At 42.4% G+C, this 26,759-nt stretch overlaps 5 protein-coding genes across 5 annotated transcripts; all 5 read right to left on the reverse strand.

Annotated features, from left to right (window-relative positions):
* Positions 1-5,206: 5,206 nt before the first annotated feature.
* On the reverse strand, positions 5,207-6,151 carry LOC133004574 (lysophosphatidic acid receptor 4-like). Its single transcript, XM_061074038.1, has one exon. It carries the CDS (start codon positions 6,149-6,151, stop codon positions 5,207-5,209), a length of 945 nt encoding a protein of 314 aa, XP_060930021.1.
* Positions 6,152-8,803: 2,652 nt separating this feature from the next.
* Positions 8,804-9,766, reverse strand: LOC133004575 (lysophosphatidic acid receptor 6-like). The gene has a single exon (XM_061074039.1). The coding sequence runs from the start codon at positions 9,764-9,766 to the stop codon at positions 8,804-8,806; it is 963 nt and encodes a 320-aa protein (XP_060930022.1).
* A 4,436-nt stretch (positions 9,767-14,202) lies between these two features.
* On the reverse strand, positions 14,203-15,147 carry LOC133004576 (lysophosphatidic acid receptor 6-like). Its single transcript, XM_061074040.1, has one exon. It carries the CDS (start codon positions 15,145-15,147, stop codon positions 14,203-14,205), a length of 945 nt encoding a protein of 314 aa, XP_060930023.1.
* Positions 15,148-17,950: 2,803 nt separating this feature from the next.
* Positions 17,951-18,895, reverse strand: LOC133004579 (lysophosphatidic acid receptor 4-like). Its single transcript, XM_061074049.1, has one exon. It carries the CDS (start codon positions 18,893-18,895, stop codon positions 17,951-17,953), a length of 945 nt encoding a protein of 314 aa, XP_060930032.1.
* Positions 18,896-21,545: 2,650 nt separating this feature from the next.
* LOC133004580 (lysophosphatidic acid receptor 6-like) lies at positions 21,546-22,508 on the reverse strand. Its single transcript, XM_061074050.1, has one exon. It carries the CDS (start codon positions 22,506-22,508, stop codon positions 21,546-21,548), a length of 963 nt encoding a protein of 320 aa, XP_060930033.1.
* Between the last annotated feature and the right edge of the window lie 4,251 nt (positions 22,509-26,759).

The following is a 26,759-nucleotide window of genomic DNA, read 5'->3' on the forward strand; positions in this document are numbered from 1 at the left end:
TCAGGATTACTGACACCTTAATCCCAATAAAAAATAACCTGAACTAACCCTCTGAGCTTGAACTAATTCATTTTAAGTGTGAACTGGCTCAACGATGCAAACAGCTACTGGACACCAGCCAGCATTGACAGGCAGAAGTAGAAGGGCTGGATCATTACACTCCTATGACCAATCCTGTATGAGACTGCGGTTAGGCCCGCCTTTCTCATTAGCATACGGACACAGAAATGTGGAAATGAATGAATGTGGAAATAAATAAATGTGGAAATATATTTAAGACATTTATTTATACTTTTCTGTATTTATATCTGTATTTATTTCCTTATTTATTTATTTATATTTGTATTTATTTATACATTTATTTATTTATTTATATTTAAGTCATGTATGATCCTCTATACCAGTGGTTTTCAACTGGGGGTCCGTGGCCCCCTGGTGGTCCGCGACGGCATTGCAGGGGGTCCGCGAAATTCGCTTTAATATTTCGACACATTTCCAGATTACTCTTGAATATCGTGAAAAATATATATGATAAGAAAAATATGTCTAAAATAATATAAAGGTGCTGGTGATCATGAGGTTAAACTTAATTAGGCCTCAATTGTTTGTGTGATATTGTATGATTATCATTTGTGACATATTCTGCATTACTTTGTCATCTTCCCTCTTCAGTTGTAGCCCCAGTATATGTTTATTGTTATTGATCATCGTAACTTTAACATTCTCTCAACATGTCAGCTACATGTCTGTACATTTAATTCATGAACGTTATATATTGATGTTTATATGGTTCTGAGATGCAGTACAACTACAAACTGCATTTTAATTTTGTTTCCAATTCTTAAGCACCGAAAATCAACCGTTTTTGTTGTTTTTACAAATTTTTTTCTAGATTTGTTTGAGGTTTTTAAATAAAACCACATGGAAAACCAAATGTTAAAACTTTTTTATATCCACATGCACACACGCAGACACACGTAGGCACATCAGTGGGCCGCGGATTACTTTCTAGTCAGAATGGTCCCTGGGACAAAACCAGTTGCAAACCCCTGCTCTATAATTATCACGTGCTGAGAAAAAGTATTTACCCCCTTCCTGATTTTGTATTTTTTTGCATTTTTGTCACACTTAAATGATTCAGATCATAAAACAAATTTTAATATTAGACAAAGATAACCAAAGTAAATACATAATGCGGTTTTTAAATGATGATTTCATTTATTAAGGGGAAAAATCTATCCAAACCTACTTGGCCCTCTGTGAAAAAGTAAATGCCCCCTTAACCTAATAACTGGTTGTGCCAACCTAAAAAAATGTGGTTAATCAGAGTTCATTCATGATTTATCAAGGGGGGCAGTTACTTTTTCACATAGGCCCAGGTAGGTTTGGATAGCTTATTTCCCAAAAACTGCATTTTGTATTCACCCGGGTCAGGGCTGGACTGGGAGAACAAAACGGCCCGGGCATTTTTTGGCTCAGACCGGCCCACATAATTAGCCGAGCACATCTGCCATTAAATTGACGTAACTTATGTCTTCTAAATGTCTTAAAGTAGCTCATATTAAAAGTACTTAAGTATCAAAAGTATCTGGTGTTGAAATGTACTTAAGTATCAAAAGTACAAGAACTAAAATTAAAAATGCAAAGTGCTTTTTATAGTAGGTCTATACAGACACAAAACAACCCAAAATGTTTCTCCTCAAGATTTATCTCAACTGACTGAAAAATTACAACAACAATATGAATATAATGTATATAATGTTTAATTTTACCAATTTTGAACCCTAGATGCTGAGGTTCAAATAGTAATGGACCAGTGCATCTGAACTTCTAATTAACTATAAACAAGTGCCTCTTGTGACCTGCACATCTCAGGAGGGAGGGGGCAGCGAGCGAGCGAGTGAGCGCGCGCGAGCGCGCGAGAGAGAGGGGGGGGTGCGCCGTGGGTAGAGGCGTGCGACGCCAACCTCCGCTGCTCAAGTAACGAGCCAGTTTTGAGAATGTATTGAAAATGCGCGCTCACATGTCTGCCTCCACTCGCTCATCATTGTCGAGTCCTCCTCGCTCGTCTCCCGGCGCACCTGCTGCTGCTGGGCTGGTGAACCCGGCACCACATAGGTCCGTCAGTTTGGCACATTTAGCAGCCTCCACCTCCAGAGACTTCTGCTTTTTTTCCCCGATGCGTTTTTTACTCTTATTATCCATTTTAAGTTTCTGTTTCAGCAGCAGCCCGTCCCGCGACTCCCACCGCCAATGCAATGAGGTCCCGCCCCACCCTGGTTTGTGTTGTGATTGACAGCACTGTCAGGGCTCTCTGAGCCTGTCAGCCCATGATTGATTGACAATGACAAACAATAGACCAATAATATGTGTCGATGCTGGCAACACACTGCTAGCCCTCTGTAGCCAATTGGCCGGCCCAATTGGAGGGAATTTAGAGAGGAAGAAGAGAAAAAAAACAAAACAACAACATAGCGGACCAGACCGGCCCACATTGGGTCAACGGCCCACCGGGATTATGCCCGGTATGCCAGATGGCCAGTCCACCCCTGGTTATCTTTGTCTAATACTAGAATTTGTTTGATGATCTGAAACATTTAAGTGTGACATATATGAAAAAAAAATAAGAACCCAGGAAGGGGTCAAATGTTTTTTCACAGTACTGTATATCTGTTTTGTTCAGGTATAAACTATGATGGACTTTTTTTTACACTGAACACAACACATTGTCCTGTATTTGTTACAGAGTTTTTATCCAAAAAGAGTGAAATGAAGTAACCGGGAGAAAATACTGACACAAATAAATGCAACACTTCCTCTAACGGTGTTTGTGAGACAATAGATGTTTTATCTTACTGCTTTTATATTAGATGTTAAACCTCTGTGACTCTCCCCTACATTGCAGGAGCTGTTTCTAAGAAGGTAAACGTGTTGTGAAAAATAAACCCAGACTAAATAGAGCAATAAACAAAGTATTTTGACATTAAACAAAGTCACTTACCTAGTTGTTGACAGTCTGATCTCCAAATGTAGAAAGCAACACCTGAGATTGTTGTGCTGCTGCGTTATCACCGTGCTGTGCTCTCTGCGTTGTGTAGACCATGCAGCTCTTTGCTCAGGCTTTTTAATTATCTGTTAGTGCATCGTGTGACGAAAGAAGCCGGAATCCATATCATGACATCAGATTCACCGCCCACTGCAGTTTGCCTTGTGTGGACATGTGTTTAGATATAATCAGTGTAGTTTAAAGAAGAAAAACTTCCCCTCAAAGTTTGACAGCACCACAAACTGCAGCCACTTAAATTATCTTTAAGTTGAATCAACAAAACATCACAACCTTCATGAGGGGAGATTTACTAGAGGGCTGTTCATCAGACAGTGCAGCTCTTTGCTCAGGCTTCTTAATTTTCTTAAGAAGCCTGTATGATGCACAGAATCACGAACGGAGCAGGAAACCATTGCATGACATGAGGTGAACCAGTGTTACAATGATAGACTGAATTATCATGAATTTGTTGCCTTGTTTTGACGTGTTTAGATTATTATGAATCTGCTTAAGAGAGTGAAGTTTAAAGAAAAAAAACTTCCCCTCGAAGTTGACAGCACCACAAACTGCAGCTTCCTAAATGATCTTACAGTTGAATCAACACAACATCACAACCTTCATGAGGGGAGGATTTACTACAGGGCTGTTCATCAGACAGTGTTTGTGAACTTTCGTAAACAGTTTATTAGAAATAAGGAGAATTTGAGAAAAGCCGTCCTTATATAAAGTTTTATAGAGAATAAAAGCTGCAGACCGGGACACTTTAGTTTAACTAGGAGGCTTTAACAAGAATCGATGGATTTTTAAGGTCATGTTCACAGTGCATATTCAAGCATATACCTTCCTTTCCCAGTATTTCCAACTGGCTACACAATCTGTATGATAATTACACGATGTGCACAAAGAGGTCACACATGCTTCTCATTTTATTTTTTATACCAGGCTCTTGGTTCCTTGCGATTTCCACACATAAGAAAAAACTCTTTTTTTTTTTGTTTTATAACCAGTGTTGGGAAATGTTTTTTGTTGAACCACAGGCCTCCTTTTCGGCCTACATGTACTGAAGACAGCATGTTTCTTTGTTCTTAAGAAAGCCAAGGAACTCACTCTCCCAGAATGCTTCAGGTCCTTTTGTTCCAGCAGTTTCACCCAGAGTTGTGAAAAAGCCACCAGGGTCAACTCCAATTGGTCACTCTGGCCCCATGACCTGTGAGGTCACCGGGCCTATATACGACCAAGACTCCCTCTCCTCATTCTCTTTCCATCAACCCACCGAGGAGGCAGGTGGCCAGCTGTTTCTCCTGCATCGCCGAGGAGAGGGCCTGGCTGCTCCAGCACATCTTCTCTTCCAATCTACAAGAGGAGAGCAAAGGTCTAGCTTCCAGCTCATCTTCTCAAGAAAACCTTATCTCAAATCAAGCTTTTCCAAACTCCTAGCTGTGACTCGATGTCCTGCAGGTAAGAACTTCGAACCAGCGACTGAGCCCACAGCTCAACAGAACCGCGAATGCAGAAACCTTACACAAAGCCAGGAGCCGTCACAGAACTGCAAACGGCACAGCAACTTTCTCCCTTTCTAAGGACTGGTAACATAGTGGGCTTAATAATTATACTAAGCTAAGCAAGACTGTTTATTTGACTCGTGTGACGTTTATAAGTTTGATATATGTTGTGAGATTGTGGTTATAAGTTAAATGAAAGTTAAGGTTAGTTACGCTCTGCACAGACTCTTTCATTCTCTGATTACCATTTACACAGACACACGCATATCTCTACACCTAGTTATCTCCTCCCCCACTTCAGAAGAAGGGGGGCTATTAAACTTTAGGGGGGTCAACGACCATTTTGAAAGCATGCTGATGAAGGTGTGAACTTTGGTCAGACATTTTGCAGAGTTCTATTTATTCTGTTTTAAGTTTATAATATAAAATGACATTGCTTTAACATGAGACATGTTGATTGTTAACGTCTGCTTGCTGTAGACTCATTACAAGACACAACCGCACAAGATAAAAAAAATCAGAAGCCTGTTTTCGGTCCGTCCCTTTATGTTGACGTAAAATGACAATTTTAGTAACATTTTTGTATCTTTAAGTCTCCAGTTCCATATGTAGACAAGGTACCAGAGTTATATTTAAGTTATATATCGACAGGTCCAGCTCACTCGCTCCTCTGCACTCGTCCACACAGCCATGTCTTCTTCAAGCGCCTCCATTTGCAGTGGCTGGTGGTGACATAGTACAGCACGGGGTCCAGGCACGTGTTGAGGGTGACGAGGGCCGTGGTGACCAGCCTGGCGTCGTGGATGCGGTTGGCGGTGGAGCAGGATGTCTTGATGACACCCATGCTGCGCAGGAGGTGCAGCAGATTGGCCACGTGGTTGGGCAGGAAGCAGAGCAGCGTGATGGCCAGGATGGTGTGAATGACCCTCAAGGCTCTTTGGGCTGTTTTAGTCCTGATCATGGAGATGCGCCTCACAACCAGCGGATAACACACCAGGATGATCACAGTTTGCAGCAGGGAGCAGAAGATCAGGCCCAGCAGGTTGTACACCCCCACACGCGTGTTCCACTCATGCTTGGATAAGTTCTCGAAACAAGTGTGGTTTCCAGATTTGTTGACGTTGGTTTCCAGAGGCCCCAAGAGGAAGAAGACCAGCATCATCACTCCAGCTACACACCAGAGCGCCACGCACACGGCAATAGAGCGCCAGGGCCTCTGCTGCCTCTGGTAGGTGTGAGGATGCACCGTGGCCATGTAGCGGTCCACACAGATACAAGTCATGAGACAGATGCTCATGTAGATGTTGCAGACGAACAGGACCCCAGTGATGCGGCAGGCGACGTCCCCAAACACCCAGTGGTTCCTGTTAAGGTGGTAGTGGATCCTGAAGGGCAGAGTGCAGAGGATGAGGATGTCCGCCAGGGCCAGGTTGCTGATGAACACGCTGAAGGCTGTGCGAGGGGTGATCTTGAAGGTGAAGACGAAGAGAGCAGCCAGGTTTCCAGGTAGACCCACGACTAACGCCAGGATGTAGATCACTGGGAAGGAGGAGTAGTGATACTCTGCTGAGGTGATGCTGCAGCTGGCGTTCGTCCCGTTCATGATGAACGATTGATTGGAGGGTTGTTTTGTTTGTGTGTCTGTGAAAGAAGTAAAATGAACGTGTGGGTTTTTTTTCATTCACACTGCTGCATCGCACACCGTCCTCTGTACCTGTAGCAACACAAACATGTTTCCATTCAGAGTTTTTCCAATTTTAGTTTCACACCACATTGGAGAACTACTCTTTACCTCATCGGATCAGTCACATGTCGACATTACTTAATGTCTAGTCCTTTTGTTCAGGTTTAAACTATGATGGATATTTGTTACACTGCATACAACACATTGTCCAGATTTGTTACAGAGATTATCCCAAAATACTGAACACAAATAAAGGCAACACTTCCTCTAACGGCGTTTGTGGGACAAAAGATGTTTATCTTACTGCTTTTATATTAGATGTTAAACCTCTGTGACTCTCCACTACATTGCAGGAGCTGTTTCTAAGAAGGTAAACGTGTTATGGAGCAATAAACAAAGAATTTTGACAATAAACAAAGTCACTTACCTAGTTGTTGACAGTCTGATCTCCAAATGTAGAAAGCAACACCTGAGATTGTTGTGCTGCTGTGTTATCACCGTGCTGCTGTTCTCTGCGTTGTGTAGACCATGCAGCTCTTTGCTCAGGCTTCTTAATATTCTGTCAGCGCACCGTGTGACGTGTGGAGGTTGGACTTGACCCTGGTGGCTTCGAGGTTCACCTCATGTCATGCTATGGCAGTGTTACAATAATAGACTGAATTATCATGAATTTGTTGCCTTGTTTGGACATGTGTTTAGATTTAAATGGGTGTAATTTAAAAAACAAAAACGTCCCCTCGAAGTTTGACAGCACCACAAACTGCAGCCTCCTAAATGATCTTACAGTAGAATCAACACAACATCACAACCTTCATGAGGGGAGGATTTACGACAGGGCTGTTCATCAGACGGTGTTTGGTAACTTTCATGAACAGTTTGTGCACAAAGAGGTCACATATGCTTCACATTTTATTTTTTATACCAGGCCCTTGGTTCCTTGCGATTTTCCTACTTAAGGAAAAACCAAGTTTTTGTTGTTTTATAACCAGTGTTGGGAAATGGTTTTTGTGGAACCACAGGCCTCCTTTTCGGCCTACATGTACTGAAAACAGCATGTTTCTTTCTTCTTAAGAAAGCCAAGGAACTCACTCTCCCAGAATGCTTCAGGTCCTTTTGTTCCAGCAGTTTCACAGAGAGGTGTGAAAAAGCCACCAGGGTCAACTCCAATTGGTCACTCTGGCTCCATGACCTGTGAGGTCACCGGGCCTATATACGACCAAGACTCCCTCTCCTCATTCTCTTTCCATCAACCCACCGAGGAGGCAGGTGCCCAGCTGTTTCTCCTGCATCGCCGAGGAGAGGGCCTGGCTGCTCCAGCACATCTTCTCTTCCAATCTACAAGAGGAGCGTAAAGGTCTAGCTTCCAGCTCATCTTCTCAAGGAAACCTCCTCCCAATTCAAGCTTTTCCAAACTCCTAGCTGTGACTCGATGTCCTGCAGGTAAGAACTTCGAACCAGCGACTGAGCCCACAGCTCAACAGAACCGTGAATGCAGAAACCTTACACAAAGCCAGGAGACGTCACAGAACTGCAAACGGCACAGCAACTTTCTCCTTTTCTAAGGACTGGTAACACACTGGGCTTAATAATTATACTAAGCTAAGCAAGACTGTTTATTTGATTCTGTGTGACGTTTATAAATTTGATATATGTTGTGAGATTGTGGTTATAAGTTAAATGAAAGTTAATGTTAGTTACGCTCTGCACAGACTCTTTCATTCTCTGATTACCATTTACACAGACACACGCATATCTCTACACCTAGTTATCTCCTCCCCCACTTCAGAAGAAGGGGGGCTATTAACTTTAGGGGGATCAACGACCATTTTGAAAGCATGCTGATGAAGGTGTGAACTTTGGTCAGCTATTTTGAGAAGCACCCTAATTTACATAGACACACACACACGCTCACATACACATCTTTGTTTAGCTAGTACGTTTGTTAGTAATTTGTGTTTTTATACTTTATCATATTCATAATAAATATTTTTCCTTCACAAATGTTCTTTCATTAATGTTGCATAAGTGAAATTTGACAACCTCTACACTGTCAAGAATTCTATAACCTTCACTGTTCACTGAGATTTCTTATTGAACAAGATCTAAATGAGACTGATCTTAATCAATAAATTGGCTATCTTTTCCCTTCCTTTGAAGGGTGGTGCCCCGAGGTAACTTTAACCAACTAAAGTTATGATTTAATATTAATATTTTAAATATTAATATTTTATATTTTATTTTGATAACCACATTTATTGAATGCCTAAAGGCACACCATTCTATGGTATCACTTTTAACGCATTATTGCACAACACCAGGTCAACCTGTTTCAATTTGGACGGACTCGGAGCGCCCGCTGGCTTCTTACTTGTGTTTATTTCTCTTATGTTATTCTTAACGTCTACTTGCTGTAGACTCATTAGAAGACACAACCGCACAAGATAAAGAAAATCAGAAGCCTGTTTTCGTTTCGACCCTTTATTTTGATGTAAAATGACAATTTTGATAAAAACTTTTTTATAAAATTCATCCAGTTCTATATAAAGACAAGGAAGCAGAGTTATATTCAAGTTATATGTCTACAGGTTCATTTCTCTCGCTCCTCTCCACTCGTCCACACAGCCATGACTTCTTCAAGCGTCTCCATTTGCAGTGGCTGGTGGTGACATAGTACAGCACGGGGTCCAGGCACGTGTTGAGGGTGACGAGGGCCGTGGTGACCCGCCTGGCTTCAAAGATGAGGTTAAGGGAGGAGCAGCTCTTGATAACATCCATTCGTTGCAGGAGGTGCAGCAGATTCGCCACGTGGCTGGGCAGGAAGCAGAGCAGCGTGATGGCCAGGATGGTGTAAATGACCCTCAAGGCTCTTTGGGCTGTTTTAGTCCTGATCATGGAGATGCGCCTCACAACCAGCGGGTAACACACCAGGATGATCAAGGTGGGCAGCAGGGAGAATAGGATCAGGCCAAGCAGGTTGTACACCTTCAGACGCGTGTCCCACTCGTGCTTGGATAAGTTCTCGAAACAACTCTGTCTTCCAGATTGGTTGTCGTTGGTTTCCAGAGGCCCCAAGAGGACGAAGACCAGCATCGCCACTCCAGCGACGCACCAGAGCGCCACGCACACAGCCAGAGAGCGCCAGGGCCTCTGCTCCCTCTGGTAGGCGTGAGGATGCACCGTGGCCATGTAGCGGTCCACACAGATACAAGTCATGAAACAGATGCTCATGTAGATGTTGGAGTAGAACAGGACCCCAGTGATGCGGCAGGCGACGTCCCCAAACACCCAGTTGTTCCTGTTGAGGTGGTAGTGGATCCTGAAGGGCAGAGTGCAGAGGATGAGGATGTCCGCCAGGGCCAGGTTGCTGATGAACACGCTGAAGGCTGTGCGAGGGGTGATCTTGAAGGTGAAGACGAAGAGAGCAGCCAGATTTCCAGGTAGACCCACGACTAACGCCAGGATGTAGATCACTGGGAAGAAGGAGTACTGATACTCCGCTGGGCTGATGCTGCAGCTGGCTTCCGTTTCGTTCATGATGAACAATTGATTGGGGGGTTGTTTTGTTTGTGTGTCTGTGAAAGAAGTCAAATGAACGTGTGGGTTTTTTTTCATTCACACTGCTGCATCGCACACCGTCCTCTGTACCTGTAGCAACACAAACATGTTTCTATTCAGAGTTTTTCCAATTTTAGTTTCACACAATATTGGAAATCAATATTTTACTCATCGGATCAGTCACATGTCTGATAAATGCATAAATAAATACAGAAATAAATAAAGAAATGTATAAATAAATAAAGAAATGTATAAATAAATGTCTTAAATATATTTCCACATTTATTTATTTCTACATTTATGTGTCCATATGTAAATGAGGTAGGAGGTCCCAAACTCAGTCTCGAGCAGGATTGGTCAACTGAGCTACACACACACACACACACAGGCCCCGGAGCTCCGCCCCCCACACTGCTACACACTCGCTCAGAGACACAAGCAGTGACTGAGACTTGAACTCGTCACCGTGAAGCAGCTGCTCAGTGACTTTGTAGAACAGTGGAAACAGTGAAAACACCGAGCTTCTCTGGTCACATCTGCTCAGAGATCAGCTGCTTCATGGGCAGAGCAGAAGTTTGTACCGAGCTGGAGTTTCTGTTTCCTCCTCCTCTCTGCTCGCTCCTTGTGCTCAGGAGAACACGAGACGTGACGCTCACAGTCAGGATTACTGACACCTTAATCATCCCAATAAAAAAATAACCTGAACTAACCCTCTGAACTTGAACTAGTTCATTTTAAGTGTGAACTGGCTCAACGCTGCAAACAGCTACTGGACACCAGTCAGCATTGAAAGGCAGAAGTAGAAGGGCTGGATCATTACACTCCTATGACCAATCCTGTATGAGACTGCGGTTAGGCCCGCCTTTCTCATTAGCATACGGACACAGAAATGTGGAAATGAATGAATGTGGAAATAAATAAATGTGGAAATATATTTAAGACATTTATTTATACTTTTCTGTATTTATAGCTGTATTTATTTCCTTATTTATTTATTTATTTATTTATATTTGTATTTATTTATACATTTATTTATTTATTTATATTTAAGTCATGTATGATCCTCTATACCAGTGGTTTTCAACTGGGGGTCCGTGGCCCCCTGGTGGTCCGCGACGGCATTGCAGGGGGTCCGCGAAATTCGCTTTAATATTTCGACACATTTCCAGATTACTCTTGAATATCGTGAAAAATATATATGATAAGAAAAATATGTCTAAAATAATATAAAGGTGCTGGTGATCATGAGGTTAAACTTAATTAGGCCTCAATTGTTTGTGTGATATTGTATGATTATCATTTGTGACATATTCTGCATTACTTTGTCATCTTCCCTCTTCAGTTGTAGCCCCAGTTTATGTTGATTGTTATTGATCATCGTAACTTTAACGTTCTCTCAACATGTCAGCTACATGTCTGTACATTTAAGTCATGAACGTTATATATTGATGTTTATATGGTTCTGAGATGCAGTACAACTACAAACTGCATTTTAATTTTGTTTCCAATTCTTAAGCACCGAAAATCAACCGTTTTTGTTGTTTTTACACATTTTTTTCTAGATTTGTTTGAGGTTTTTAAATAAAACCAACATGGAAAACCAAATGTTAAAACTTCCTTATATCCACATGCACACACGCACACACACGTAGGCACATCAGTGGGCCGCAGATTACTTTCTAGTCAGAATGGTCCCTGGGACAAAACCAGTTGCAAACCCCTGCTCTATACTTATCACGTGCTGAGAAAAAGTATTTACCCCCTTCCTGATTTTGTATTTTTTTGCATTTTTGTCACACTTAAATGATTCAGATCATAAAACAAATTTTAATATTAGACAAAGATGCCCAAAGTAAATACATAATGCGGTTTTTAAATGATGATTTCATTTATTAAGGGGAAAAATCTATCCAAACCTACTTGGCCCTCTGTGAAAAAGTAAATGCCCCCTTAACCTAATAACTGGTTGTGCCAACCTAAAAAAATGTGGTTAATCAGAGTTCATTCATGATTTATCAAGGGGGGCAGTTACTTTTTCACATAGGCCCAGGTAGGTTTGGATAGCTTATTTCCCAAAAACTGCATTTTGTATTCACCCGGGTTATCTTTGTCTAATACTAGAATTTGTTTGATGATCTGAAACATTTAAGTGTGACATATATGAAAAAAAAATAAGAACCCAGGAAGGGGTCAAATGTTTTTTCACAGTACTGTATATCTGTTTTGTTCAGGTATAAACTATGATGGACTTTTTTTTACACTGAACACAACACATTGTCCTGTATTTGTTACAGAGTTTTTATCCAAAAAGAGTGAAATGAAGTAACCGGAAAAAAATACTGACACAAATAAATGCAACACTTCCTCTATTGGTGTTTGTGAGACAATAGATGTTTTATCTTACTGCTTTTATATTAGATGTTAAACCTCTGTGACTCTCCCCTACATTGCAGGAGCTGTTTCTAAGAAGGTAAACGTGTTGTGAAAACTAAACCCAGACTAAATAGAGCAATAAACAAAGTATTTTGACATTAAACAAAGTCACTTACCTAGTTGTTGAGAGTCTGATCTCCAAATGTAGAAAGCAACACCTGAGATTGTTGTGCTGCTGCGTTATCACCGTGCTGCTGCTCTCTGCGTTGTGTAGACCATGCAGCTCTTTGCTCAGGCTTTTTAATATTTTGTCAGTGCATCGTGTGACGAAAGAAGCCGGAATCCATATCATGACATCAGATTCACCGCCCACTGCAGTTTGCCTTGTGTGGACATGTGTTTAGATATAATCAGTCTAGTTTAAAGAAGAAAAACTTCCCCTCAAAGTTTGACAGCACCACAAACTGCAGCCACTTAAATTATCTTTAAGTTGAATCAACAAAACATCACAACCTTCATGAGGGGAGGATTTACTACAGGGCTGTTCATCAGACAGTGTTTGTTTACTTTCGTAAACAGTTTATTAGAAATAAGGAGAATTTGAGAAAAGCCGTCCTTATATAAAGTTTGATAGAGAATAAAAGCTGCAGACCGGGACACTTTAGTTTAACTAGGAGGCTTTAACAAGAATCGATGGATTTTTAAGGTCATGTTCACAGTGCATATTCAAGCATATACCTTCCTTTCCCAGTATTTCCAACTGGCTACACAATCTGTATGATAATTACACGATGTGCACAAAGAGGTCACACATGCTTCTCATTTTATTTTTTATACCAGGCTCTTGGTTCCTTGCGATTTCCACACATAAGAAAAAACTCTTTTTTTTGTTGTTTTATAACCAGTGTTGGGAAATGTTTTTTGTTGAACCACAGGCCTCCTTTTCGGCCTACATGTACTGAAGACAGCATGTTTCTTAATTCTTAAGAAAGCCAAGGAACTCACTCTCCCAGAATGCTTCAGGTCCTTTTGTTCCAGCAGTTACACAGAGAGGTGTGAAAAAGCCACCAGGGTCAACTCCAATTGGTCACTCTGGCTCCATGACCTGTGAGGTCACCAGGCCTATATACGACCAAGACTCCCTCTCCTCATTCTCTTTCCATCAACCCACCGAGGAGGCAGGTGCCCAGCTGTTTCTCCTGCATTGTCGAGGAGAGGGCCTGGCTGCTCCAGCACATCTTCTCTTCCAATCTACAAGAGGAGAGCAAAGGTCTAGCTTCCAGCTCATACTCTCAAATCTGGCTTTTCCAAACTCCTAGCAGCGACTCGATGTCCTGCAGGTAAGAACTTCGAACCAGCGACTGAGCCCACAGCTCAACAGAACCGCGAATGCAGAAACCTTACACAAAGCCAGGAGCCGTCACAGAACTGCAAACGGCACAGCAACTTTCTCCCTTTCTAAGGACTGGTAACATAGTGGGCTTAATAATTATACTAAGCTAAGCAAGACTGTTTATTTGACTCGTGTGACGTTTATAAGTTTGATATATGTTGTGAGATTGTGGTTATAAGTTAAATGAAAGTTAAGGTTAGTTACGCTCTGCACAGACTCTTTCATTGTCTGATTACCATTTACACAGACACACGCATATCTCTACACCTAGTTATCTCCTCCCCCACTTCAGAAGAAGGGGGGCTATTAAATTGTAGGGGGGTCAACGACCATTTTGAAAGCATGCTGATGAAGGTGTGAACTTTGGTCAGACATTTTGCAGAGTTCTATTTATTCTGTTTTAAGTTTATAATATAAAATGACATTGCTTTAACATGAGACATGTTGATTGTTAACGTCTGCTTGCTGTAGACTCATTACAAGACACAACCGCACAAGATAAAAAAAATCAGAAGCCTGTTTTCGGTCCGTCCCTTTATGTTGACGTAAAATGACAATTTTAGGAACATTTTTGTATCTTTAAGTCTCCAGTTCCATATGTAGACAAGGTACCAGAGTTATATTTAAGTTATATATCGACAGGTCCAGCTCACTCGCTCCTCTGCACTCGTCCACACAGCCATGACTTCTTCAAGCGCCTCCATTTGCAGTGGCTGGTGGTGACATAGTACAGCACGGGGTCCAGGCACGTGTTGAGGGTGACGAGGGCCGTGGTGACCCGCCTGGCTTCAAAGATGCGGTTGGCGGTGGAGCAGGATGTCTTGATGACAGCCATGCGTTGCAGGAGGTGCAGCAGATTGGTCACGTGGCTGGGCAGGAAGCAGAGCAGAGTGATGGCCAGGATGGTGTAAATGACCCTCAAGGCTCTTTGGGCTGTTTTAGTCCTGATCATGGAGATGCGTCTCACAACCAGCGGGTAACACACCAGGATGATCAAGGTGGGCAGCAGGGAGAATAAGATCAGGCCCAGCAGGTTGTAAACCTTCAGACGCGTGTCCCACTCCTGCTTGGATAAATTCGCGAAACAGCTGCGTCTCTCAGATTGGTTGACATTGGTTTCAGGAGACCCCAGAAGGATGAAGACCAGCATCATCACTCCAGCTACACACCAGAGCGCCACGCACACAGCCAGAGAGCGCCAGGGCCTCTGCTGCCTCTGGTAGGCGTGAGGATGCACCGTGGCCATGTAGCGGTCCACACAGATACAAGTCATGAGACAGATGCTCATGTAGATGTTTGAGATGAACAGGACCCCATTGATGCGGCAGGCGACGTCCCCAAACACCCAGTCGTCTCTGTTGAGGTGGTAGTGGATCCTGAAGGGCAGAGTGCAGAGGATGAGGATGTCCGCCAGGGCCAGGTTGCTGATGAACACGCTGAAGGCTGTGCGAGGGGTGATCTTGAAGGTGAAGACGAAGAGAGCAGCCAGATTTCCAGGTAGACCCACGACTAACGCCAGGATGTAGACCACTGGGAAGAGGGAGTACTGATACTCCACTGAGGGGGGGCTGCAGCCGGCTTCCGTCACATTCATGATGAACGATTGAGGGGGGGGTGTTGTTTTGCTTGTGTGTGTCTGTGAACAAAGTCAAATGAACGTGTGGGTTTGTTTTCATTCACGCTGCTGCCTCGCACACCGTCCTCTAACTGTAGCAACACAAACATGTTTCCATTCTCCAACTTTTGGTTTAACACAACATTGGAAACTATTCTTTTACTCATCGGATCAGTCACATGTCGACATTACTTAATATCTAGTCCTTGCTTCTAATGCATTTCTCAAGAAACTTAACACATTCATCTCTTCTGTTCAGGTATAAACTATGATGGATATTATTTTCACTGCATACAACACATTGTCCAGATTTGTTACAGAGATTATCCAAAAAGAGTGAAGTGAAATAACCAGAAGAAAATATTGAACACAAATAAATGCAACACTTCCTCTAACGGTGTTTGTGAGACAATAGATTTTTTATCTTACTGCTTTTATATTAGATGTTAAACCTCTGTGACTCTCCCCTTCATTGCAGGAGCTGTTTCTAAGAAGGTAAACGTGTTGTGAAAAATAAACCCAGACTAAATAGAGCAATAAACAAAGTATTTTGACATTAAACAAAGTCACTTACCTAGTTGTTGAGAGTCTGATCTCCAAATGTAGAAAGCAACACCTGAGATTGTTGTGCTGCTGCGTTATCACCGTGCTGCTGCTCTCTGCGTTGTGTAGACCATGCAGCTCTTTGCTCAGGCTTTTTAATTATCTGTCAGTGCATCGTGTGACGAAAGAAGCCGGAATCCATATCATGACATCAGATTCACCGCCCACTGCAGTTTGCCTTGTGTGGACATGTGTTTAGATATAATCAGTGTAGTTTAAAGAAGAAAAACTTCCCCTCAAAGTTTGACAGCACCACAAACTGCAGCCACTTAAATTATCTTTAAGTTGAATCAACAAAACATCACAACCTTCATGAGGGGAGATTTACTAGAGGGCTGTTCATCAGACAGTGCAGCTCTTTGCTCAGGCTTCTTAATTTTCTTAAGAAGCCTGTATGATGCACAGAATCACGAACGGAGCAGGAAACCATTGCATGACATGAGGTGAACCAGTGTTACAATGATAGACTGAATTATCATGAATTTGTTGCCTTGTTTGGACGTGTGTTTAGATTATTATGAATCTGCTTAAGAGAGTGAAGTTTAAAGAAAAAAAACTTCCCCTCGAAGTTGACAGCACCACAAACTGCAGCTTCCTAAATTATCTTACAGTTGAATCAACACAACATCACAACCTTCATGAGGGGAGGATTTACTACAGGGCTGTTCATCAGACAGTGTTTGTGAACTTTCGTAAACAGTTTATTAGAAATAAGGAGAATTTGAGAAAAGCCGTCCTTATATAAAGTTTTATAGAGAATAAAAGCTGCAGACCGGGACACTTTAGTTTAACTAGGAGGCTTTAACGAGAATGGATGGATTTTTAAGGTCATGTTCACAGTGCATATTCAAGCATATACCTTCCTTTTCCCAACATTTCCAACCGGCTACACGATCTGTATGATAATTTCACGATGTGCACAAAGAGGTCACACATGCTTCACATTTTATTTTTTATACCAGGCCCTTGGTTCATTGCGATTTCCAAACGTAAGAAAAAGCTCATTTTTTTTTGTTTTATGACCAGTGTTGGGAAATGGTTTTTGTGGAACCACAGGCCTCCTTTTCGGCCTACATGTACTGAAGACAGCATGTTTCTTTGTTCTTAAAAAAACCAAGGAACTCACTCTCCCAGAATGCTTCAGGATCTTTTGTTCCAGCAGTTTCACCCAGAGGTGTGAAAAAGCCACCAGGGTCAACTCCAATTGGTCACTCTGGCCCCATGACCTGTGAGGTCACCAGGCCTATATACGACCAAGACTCCCTCTCCTCATTCTCTTTCCATCAACCCACCGAGGAGGCAGGTGCCCAGCCGTTTCTCCTGCATTGTCGAGGAGAGGGCCTGGCTGCTCCAGCACATCTTCTCTTCCAATCTACAAGAGGAGAGCAAAGGTCTAGCTTCCAGCTCATCTTCTCAAGAAAACCTTATCTCAAATCAAGCTTTTCCAAACTCCTAGCTGTGACTCGATGTCCTGCAGGTAAAAACTTCGAACCAGCGACTGAGCCCACAGCTCAACAGAACCGCGAATGCAGAAACCTTACACAAAGCCAGGAGCCGTCACAGAACTGCAAACGGCACAGCAACTTTCTCCCTTTCTAAGGACTGGTAACATAGTGGGCTTAATAATTATACTAAGCTAAGCAAGACTGTTTATTTGACTCGTGTGACGTTTATAAGTTTGATATATGTTGTGAGATTGTGGTTATAAGTTAAATGAAAGTTAAGGTTAGTTACACTCTGCACAGACTCTTTCATTCTCTGATTACCATTTACACAGACACACGCATATCTCTACACCTAGTTATCTCCTCCCCCACTTCAGAAGAAGGGGGGCTATTAAACTTTAGGGGGGTCAACGACCATTTTGAAAGCATGCTGATGAAGGTGTGAACTTTGGTCAGACATTTTGCAGAGTTCTATTTATTCTGTTTTAAGTTTATAATATAAAATGACATTGCTTTAACATGAGACATGTTGATTGTTAACGTCTGCTTGCTGTAGACTCATTACAAGACACAACCGCACAAGATAAAAAAAATCAGAAGCCTGTTTTCGGTCCGTCCCTTTATGTTGACGTAAAATGACAATTTTAGTAACATTTTTGTATCTTTAAGTCTCCAGTTCCATATGTAGACAAGGTACCAGAGTTATATTTAAGTTATATATCGACAGGTCCAGCTCACTCGCTCCTCTGCACTCGTCCACACAGCCATGTCTTCTTCAAGCGCCTCCATTTGCAGTGGCTGGTGGTGACATAGTACAGCACGGGGTCCAGGCACGTGTTGAGGGTGACGAGGGCCGTGGTGACCAGCCTGGCGTCGTGGATGCGGTTGGCGGTGGAGCAGGATGTCTTGATGACACCCATGCTGCGCAGGAGGTGCAGCAGATTGGCCACGTGGTTGGGCAGGAAGCAGAGCAGCGTGATGGCCAGGATGGTGTGAATGACCCTCAAGGCTCTTTGGGCTGTTTTAGTCCTGATCATGGAGATGCGCCTCACAACCAGCGGATAACACACCAGGATGATCACAGTTTGCAGCAGGGAGCAGAAGATCAGGCCCAGCAGGTTGTACACCCCCACACGCGTGTTCCACTCATGCTTGGATAAGTTCTCGAAACAAGTGTGGTTTCCAGATTTGTTGACGTTGGTTTCCAGAGGCCCCAAGAGGACGAAGACCAGCATCATCACTCCAGCTACACACCAGAGCGCCACGCACACGGCAATAGAGCGCCAGGGCCTCTGCTGCCTCTGGTAGGCGTGAGGATGCACCGTGGCCATGTAGCGGTCCACACAGATACAAGTCATGAAACAGATGCTCATGTAGATGTTGCAGACGAACAGGACCCCAGTGATGCGGCAGGCGACGTCCCCAAACACCCAGTGGTTCCTGTTGAGGTGGTAGTGGATCCTGAAGGGCAGAGTGCAGAGGATGAGGATGTCCGCCAGGGCCAGGTTGCTGATGAACACGCTGAAGGCTGTGCGAGGGGTGATCTTGAAGGTGAAGACGAAGAGAGCAGCCAGATTTCCAGGTAGACCCACGACTAACGCCAGGATGTAGATCACTGGGAAGAAGGAGTAGTGATACTCTGCTGAGGTGATGCTGCAGCTGGCGTTCGTCCCGTTCATGATGAACGATTGATTGGAGGGTTGTTTTGTTTGTGTGTCTGTGAAAGAAGTCAAATGAACGTGTGGGTTTTTTTTCATTCACACTGCTGCATCGCACACCGTTCGCTAACTGTAGCAACACAAACATGTTTCCATTCAGAGTTTTTCCAATTTTAGTTTCACACCACATTGGAGAACTACTCTTTACCTCATCGGATCAGTCACATGTCGACATTACTTAATGTCTAGTCCTTTTGTTCAGGTTTAAACTATGATGGATATTTGTTACACTGCATACAACACATTGTCCAGATTTGTTACAGAGATTATCCCAAAATACTGAACACAAATAAAGGCAACACTTCCTCTAACGGCGTTTGTGGGACAAAAGATGTTTATCTTACTGCTTTTATATTAGATGTTAAACCTCTGTGACTCTCCACTACATTGCAGGAGCTGTTTCTAAGAAGGTAAACGTGTTATGGAGCAATAAACAAAGAATTTTGACAATAAACAAAGTCACTTACCTAGTTGTTGACAGTCTGATCTCCAAATGTAGAAAGCAACACCTGAGATTGTTGTGCTGCTGCGTTATCACCGTGCTGCTGCTCTCTGCGTTGTGTAGACCATGCAGCTCTTTGCTCAGGCTTCTTAATATTCTGTCAGCGCACCGTGTGACGTGTGGAGGTTGGACTTGACCCTGGTGGCTTCGAGGTTCACCTCATGTCATGCTATGGCAGTGTTACAATAATAGACTGAATTATCATGAATTTGTTGCCTTGTTTGGACATGTGTTTAGATTTAAATGGGTGTAGTTTAAAAAACAAAAACGTCCCCTCGAAGTTTGACAGCACCACAAACTGCAGCCTCCTAAATGATCTTACAGTAGAATCAACACAACATCACAACCTTCATGAGGGGAGGATTTACGACAGGGCTGTTCATCAGACGGTGTTTGGTAACTTTCATGAACAGTTTGTGCACAAAGAGGTCACATATGCTTCACATTTTATTTTTTATACCAGGCCCTTGGTTCCTTGCGATTTTCCTACTTAAGGAAAAACCAAGTTTTTGTTGTTTTATAACCAGTGTTGGGAAATGGTTTTTGTGGAACCACAGGCCTCCTTTTCGGCCTACATGTACTGAAAACAGCATGTTTCTTTCTTCTTAAGAAAGCCAAGGAACTCACTCTCCCAGAATGCTTCAGGTCCTTTTGTTCCAGCAGTTTCACAGAGAGGTGTGAAAAAGCCACCAGGGTCAACTCCAATTGGTCACTCTGGCTCCATGACCTGTGAGGTCACCGGGCCTATATACGACCAAGACTCCCTCTCCTCATTCTCTTTCCATCAACCCACCGAGGAGGCAGGTGCCCAGCTGTTTCTCCTGCATCGCCGAGGAAAGGGCCTGGCTGCTCCAGCACATCTTCTCTTCCAATCTACAAGAGGAGCGTAAAGGTCTAGCTTCCAGCTCATCTTCTCAAGGAAACCTCCTCCCAATTCAAGCTTTTCCAAACTCCTAGCTGTGACTCGATGTCCTGCAGGTAAGAACTTCGAACCAGCGACTGAGCCCACAGCTCAACAGAACCGCGAATGCAGAAACCTTACACAAAGCCAGGAGCCGTCACAGAACTGCAAACGGCACAGCAACTTTCTCCTTTTCTAAGGACTGGTAACACACTGGGCTTAATAATTATACTAAGCTAAGCAAGACTGTTTATTTGATTCTGTGTGACGTTTATAAATTTGATATATGTTGTGAGATTGTGGTTATAAGTTAAATGAAAGTTAATGTTAGTTACGCTCTGCACAGACTCTTTCATTCTCTGATTACCATTTACACAGACACACGCATATCTCTACACCTAGTTATCTCCTCACCCACTTCAGAAGAAGGGGGGCTATTAACTTTAGGGGGATCAACGACCATTTTGAAAGCATGCTGATGAAGGTGTGAACTTTGGTCAGCTATTTTGAGAAGCACCCTAATTTACATAGACACACACACACGCTCACATACACATCTTTGTTTAGCTAGTACGTTTGTTAGTAATTTGTGTTTTTATACTTTATCATATTCATAATAAATATTTTTCCTTCACAAATGTTCTTTCATTAATGTTGCATAAGTGAAATTTGACAACCTCTACACTGTCAAGAATTCTATAACCTTCACTGTTCACTGAGATTTCTTATTGAACAAGATCTAAATGAGACTGATCTTAATCAATAAATTGGCTATCTTTTCCCTTCCTTTGAAGGGTGGTGCCCCGAGGTAACTTTAACCAACTAAAGTTATGATTTAATATTAATATTTTAAATATTAATATTTAATATTTTATTTTGATAACCACATTTATTGAATGCCTAAAGGCACACCATTCTATGGTATCACTTTTAACGCATTATTGCACAACACCAGGTCAACCTGTTTCAATTTGGACGGACTCGGAGCGCCCGCTGGCTTCTTACTTGTGTTTATTTCTCTTATGTTATTCTTAACGTCTACTTGCTGTAGACTCATTAGAAGACACAACCGCACAAGATAAAGAAAATCAGAAGCCTGTTTTCGTTTCGACCCTTTATTTTGATGTAAAATGACAATTTTGATAAAAACTTTTTTATAAAATTCATCCAGTTCTATATAAAGACAAGGAAGCAGAGTTATATTCAAGTTATATGTCTACGGGTTCATTTCTCTCGCTCCTCTCCACTCGTCCACACAGCCATGACTTCTTCAAGCGTCTCCATTTGCAGTGGCTGGTGGTGACATAGTACAGCACGGGGTCCAGGCACGTGTTGAGGGTGACGAGGGCCATGGTGACCCGCCTGGCTTCAAAGATGAGGTTAAGGGAGTCGCAGCTGTTGATAACATCCATTCGTTGCAGGAGGTGCAGCAGATTCGTCACGTGGCTGGGCAGGAAGCAGAGCAGCGTGATGGCCAGGATGGTGTAAATGACCCTCAAGGCTCTTTGGGCTGTTTTAGTCCTGATCATGGAGATGCGCCTCACAACCAGCGGGTAACACACCAGGATGATCAAGGTGGGCAGCAGGGAGAATAAGATCAGGCCAAGCAGGTTGTACACCTTCAGACGCGTGTCCCACTCGTGCTTGGATAAGTTCTCGAAACAACTCTGTTTTCCAGGTTCGTTGACGTTGGTTTCCAGAGGCCCCAAGAGGACGAAGACCAGCATCGCCACTCCAGCGACGCACCAGAGCGCCACGCACACAGCCAGAGAGCGCCAGGGCCTCTGCTGCCTCTGGTAGGCGTGAGGATGCACCGTGGCCATGTAGCGGTCCACACAGATACAAGTCATGAAACAGATGCTCATGTAGATGTTGGAGTAGAACAGGACCCCAGTGATGCGGCAGGCGACGTCCCCAAACACCCAGTTGTTCCTGTTGAGGTGGTAGTGGATCCTGAAGGGCAGAGTGCAGAGGATGAGGATGTCCGCCAGGGCCAGGTTGCTGATGAACACGCTGAAGGCTGTGCGAGGGGTGATCTTGAAGCTGAAGACGAAGAGAGCAGCCAGATTTCCAGGTAGACCCATGACTAACGCCAGGATGTAGATCACTGGGAAGAAGGAGTACTGATACTCCGCTGGGCTCATGATGCAGCCGGGTTCCGTTTCGTTCATGATGAACAATTGATTGGGGGGTTGTTTTGTTTGTGTGTCTGTGAAAGAAGTCAAATGAACGTGTGGGTTTTTTTTCATTCACACTGCTGCATCGCACACCGTCCTCTGTACCTGTAGCAACACAAACATGTTTCTATTCAGAGTTTTTCCAATTTTAGTTTCACACAATATTGGAAATCAATATTTTACTCATCGGATCAGTCACATGTCTGATAAATGCATAAATAAATACAGAAATCAAAAATAAATACAGAAATAAATAAAGAAATGTATAAATAAATGTCTTAAATATATTACCACATTTGTTTATTTCTACATTTATGTGTCCATATGTAAATGAGGTAGGAGGTCCCAAACTCAGTCTCGAGCAGGATTGGTCAACTGAGCTATACACACACACACACACACAGGCCCCGGAGCTCCGCCCCCCACACTGCTACACACTCGCTGAGAGACACAAGCAGTGACTGAGACTTGAACTCGTCACCGTGAAGCAGCTGCTCAGTGACTTTGTAGAACAGTGGAAACAGTGAAAACACCGAGCTTCTCTGGTCACATCTGCTCAGAGATCAGCTGCTTCATGGGCAGAGCAGAAGTTTGTACCGAGCTGGAGTTTCTGTTTCCTCCTCCTCTCTGCTCGCTCCTTGTGCTCAGGAGAACACGAGACGTGACGCTCACAGTTACTGACACCTTAATCATCCCAATAAAAAAATAACCTGAACTAACCCTCTGAACTTGAACTAATTCATTTTAAGTGTGAACTGGCTCAACGATGCAAACAGCTACTGGACACCAGCCAGCATTGAAAGGCAGAAGTAGAAGGGCTGGATCATTACACTCCTATGACCAATCCTGTATGAGACTGCGGTTAGGCCCGCCTTTCTCATTAGCATACGGACACAGAAATGTGGAAATGAATGAATGTGGAAATAAATAAATGTGGAAATATATTTAAGACATTTATTTATACTTTTCTGTATTTATATCTGTATTTATTTCCTTATTTATTTATTTATATTTGTATTTATTTATACATTTATTTATTTATTTATATTTAAGTCATGTATGATCCTCTATACCAGTGGTTTTCAACTGGGGGTCCGTGGCCCCCTGGTGGTCCGCGACGGCATTGCAGGGGGTCCGCGAAATTCGCTTTAATATTTCAACACATTTCCAGATTACTCTTGAATATCGTGAAAAATATATATGATAAGAAAAATATGTCTAAAATAATATAAAGGTGCTGGTGATCATGAGGTTAAACTTAATTAGGCCTCAATTGTTTGTGTGATATTGTATGATTATCATTTGTGACATATTCTGCATTACTTTGTCATCTTCCCTCTTCAGTTGTAGCCCCAGTTTATGTTGATTGTTATTGATCATCGTAACTTTAACGTTCTCTCAACATGTCAGCTACATGTCTGTACATTTAAGTCATGAACGTTATATATTGATGTTTATATGGTTCTGAGATGCAGTACAACTACAAACTGCATTTTAATTTTGTTTCCAATTCTTAAGCACCGAAAATCAACCGTTTTTGTTGTTTTTACACATTTTTTTCTAGATTTGTTTGAGGTTTTTAAATAAAACCAACATGGAAAACCAAATGTTAAAACTTCCTTATATCCACATGCACACACGCACACACACGTAGGCACATCAGTGGGCCGCGGATTACTTTCTAGTCAGAATGGTCCCTGGGACAAAAACAGTTGCAAACCCCTGCTCTATACTTATCACGTGCTGAGAAAAAGTATTTACCCCCTTCCTGATTTTGTATTTTTTTGCATTTTTGTCACACTTAAATGATTCAGATCATAAAACAAATTTTAATATTAGACAAAGATGCCCAAAGTAAATACATAATGCGGTTTTTAAATGATGATTTCATTTATTAAGGGGAAAAATCTATCCAAACCTACTTGGCCCTCTGTGAAAAAGTAAATGCCCCCTTAACCTAATAACTGGTTGTGCCAACCTAAAAAAATGTGGTTAATCAGAGTTCATTCATGATTTATCAAGGGGGGCAGTTACTTTTTCACATAGGCCCAGGTAGGTTTGGATAGCTTATTTCCCAAAAACTGCATTTTGTATTCACCCGGGTTATCTTTGTCTAATACTAGAATTTGTTTGATGATCTGAAACATTTAAGTGTGACATATATGAAAAAAAAATAAGAACCCAGGAAGGGGTCAAATGTTTTTTCACAGTACTGTATATCTGTTTTGTTCAGGTATAAACTATGATGGACTTTTTTTTACACTGAACACAACACATTGTCCTGTATTTGTTACAGAGTTTTTATCCTAAAAGAGTGAAATGAAGTAACCGGAAAAAAATACTGACACAAATAAATGCAACACTTCCTCTATTGGTGTTTGTGAGACAATAGATGTTTATCATACTGCTTTTATATTAGATGTTAAACCTCTGTGACTCTCCCCTACATTGCAGGAGCTGTTTCTAAGAAGGTAAACGTGTGTTGTGAAAACTAAACCCAGACTAAATAGAGCAATAAACAAAGTATTTTGACATTAAACAAAGTCACTTACCTAGTTGTTGACAGTCTGATCTCCAAATGTAGAAAGCAACACCTGAGATTGTTGTGCTGCTGCGTTATCACCGTGCTGCTGCTCTCTGCGTTGTGTAGACCATGCAGCTCTTTGCTCAGGCTTTTTAATATTTTGTCAGTGCATCGTGTGACGAAAGAAGCCGGAATCCATATCATGACATCAGATTCACCGCCCACTGCAGTTTGCCTTGTGTGGACATGTGTTTAGATATAATCAGTGTAGTTTAAAGAACAAAAACTTCCCCTCAAAGTTTGACAGCACCACAAACTGCAGCCACTTAAATTATCTTTAAGTTGAATCAACAAAACATCACAACCTTCATGAGGGGAGATTTACTAGAGGGCTGTTCATCAGACAGTGCAGCTCTTTGCTCAGGCTTCTTAATTTTCTTATGAAGCCTGTATGATGCACAGAATGACGAAAGGAGCAGGAAACCATTGCATGACATGAGGTGAACCAGTGTTACAATGATAGACTGAATTATCATGAATTTGTTGCCTTGTTTTGACGTGTTTAGATTATTATGAATCTGCTTAAGAGAGTGAAGTTTAAAGAAAAAAAACTTCCCCTCGAAGTTGACAGCACCACAAACTGCAGCTTCCTAAATGATCTTACAGTTGAATCAACACAACATCACAACCTTCATGAGGGGAGGATTTACTACAGGGCTGTTCATCAGACAGTGTTTGTTTACTTTCGTAAACAGTTTATTAGAAATAAGGAGAATTTGAGAAAAGCCGTCCTTATATAAAGTTTTATAGAGAATAAAAGCTGCAGACCGGGACACTTTAGTTTAACTAGGAGGCTTTAACAAGAATCGATGGATTTTTAAGGTCATGTTCACAGTGCATATTCAAGCATATACCTTCCTTTCCCAGTATTTCCAACTGGCTACACAATCTGTATGATAATTACACGATGTGCACAAAGAGGTCACACATGCTTCTCATTTTATTTTTTATACCAGGCCCTTGGTTCCTTGCGATTTCCACACATAAGAAAAAACTCTTTTTTTTGTTGTTTTATAACCAGTGTTGGGAAATGGTTTTTGTGGAACCACAGGCCTCCTTTTCGGCCTACATGTACTGAAGACAGCATGTTTCTTTGTTCTTAAAAAAACCAAGGAACTCACTCTCCCAGAATGCTTCAGGTCCTTTTGTTCCAGCAGTTTCACCCAGAGGTGTGAAAAAGCCACCAGGGTCAACTCCAATTGGTCACTCTGGCTCCATGACCTGTGAGGTCACCGGGCCTATATACGACCAAGACTCCCTCTCCTCATTCTCTTTCCATCAACCCACCGAGGAGGCAGGTGGCCAGCCGTTTCTCTTGCATCGCAGAGTGAAGGGCCTGGCTGCTCCAGCACATCTTCTCTTCCAATCTACAAGAGGAGAGCAAAGGTCTAGCTTCCAGCTCATCTTCTCAAGAAAACCTTATCTCAAATCAAGCTTTTCCAAACTCCTAGCAGCAACTCGATGTCCTGCAGGTAAGAACTTCGAACCAGCGACTGAGCCCACAGCTCAACAGAACCGCGAATGCAGAAACCTTACAAAATGCCAGCAGCTCTTTGCTCAGGCTTCTTAATTTTCTTAAGAAGCCTGCATGACTGTATGACGAAAGGAGCAGGAAACCATTGCATGATATGAGGTTCACCTCATGTCATGCAATGGCAGTG

Source organism: Limanda limanda, chromosome 7, assembly GCF_963576545.1.
Source record: "Limanda limanda chromosome 7, fLimLim1.1, whole genome shotgun sequence".
Lineage (NCBI taxonomy): Eukaryota > Metazoa > Chordata > Actinopteri > Pleuronectiformes > Pleuronectidae > Limanda > Limanda limanda.

Coding starts and splice junctions, on each gene's coding strand:
- LOC133004574 (XM_061074038.1), bottom strand. CDS start 6,151: ATGAACGGGACGAACGCCAGCTGCAGCATCACCTCAGCAGAGTATCAC.
- LOC133004575 (XM_061074039.1), bottom strand. CDS start 9,766: ATGAACGAAACGGAAGCCAGCTGCAGCATCAGCCCAGCGGAGTATCAG.
- LOC133004576 (XM_061074040.1), bottom strand. CDS start 15,147: ATGAATGTGACGGAAGCCGGCTGCAGCCCCCCCTCAGTGGAGTATCAG.
- LOC133004579 (XM_061074049.1), bottom strand. CDS start 18,895: ATGAACGGGACGAACGCCAGCTGCAGCATCACCTCAGCAGAGTATCAC.
- LOC133004580 (XM_061074050.1), bottom strand. CDS start 22,508: ATGAACGAAACGGAACCCGGCTGCATCATGAGCCCAGCGGAGTATCAG.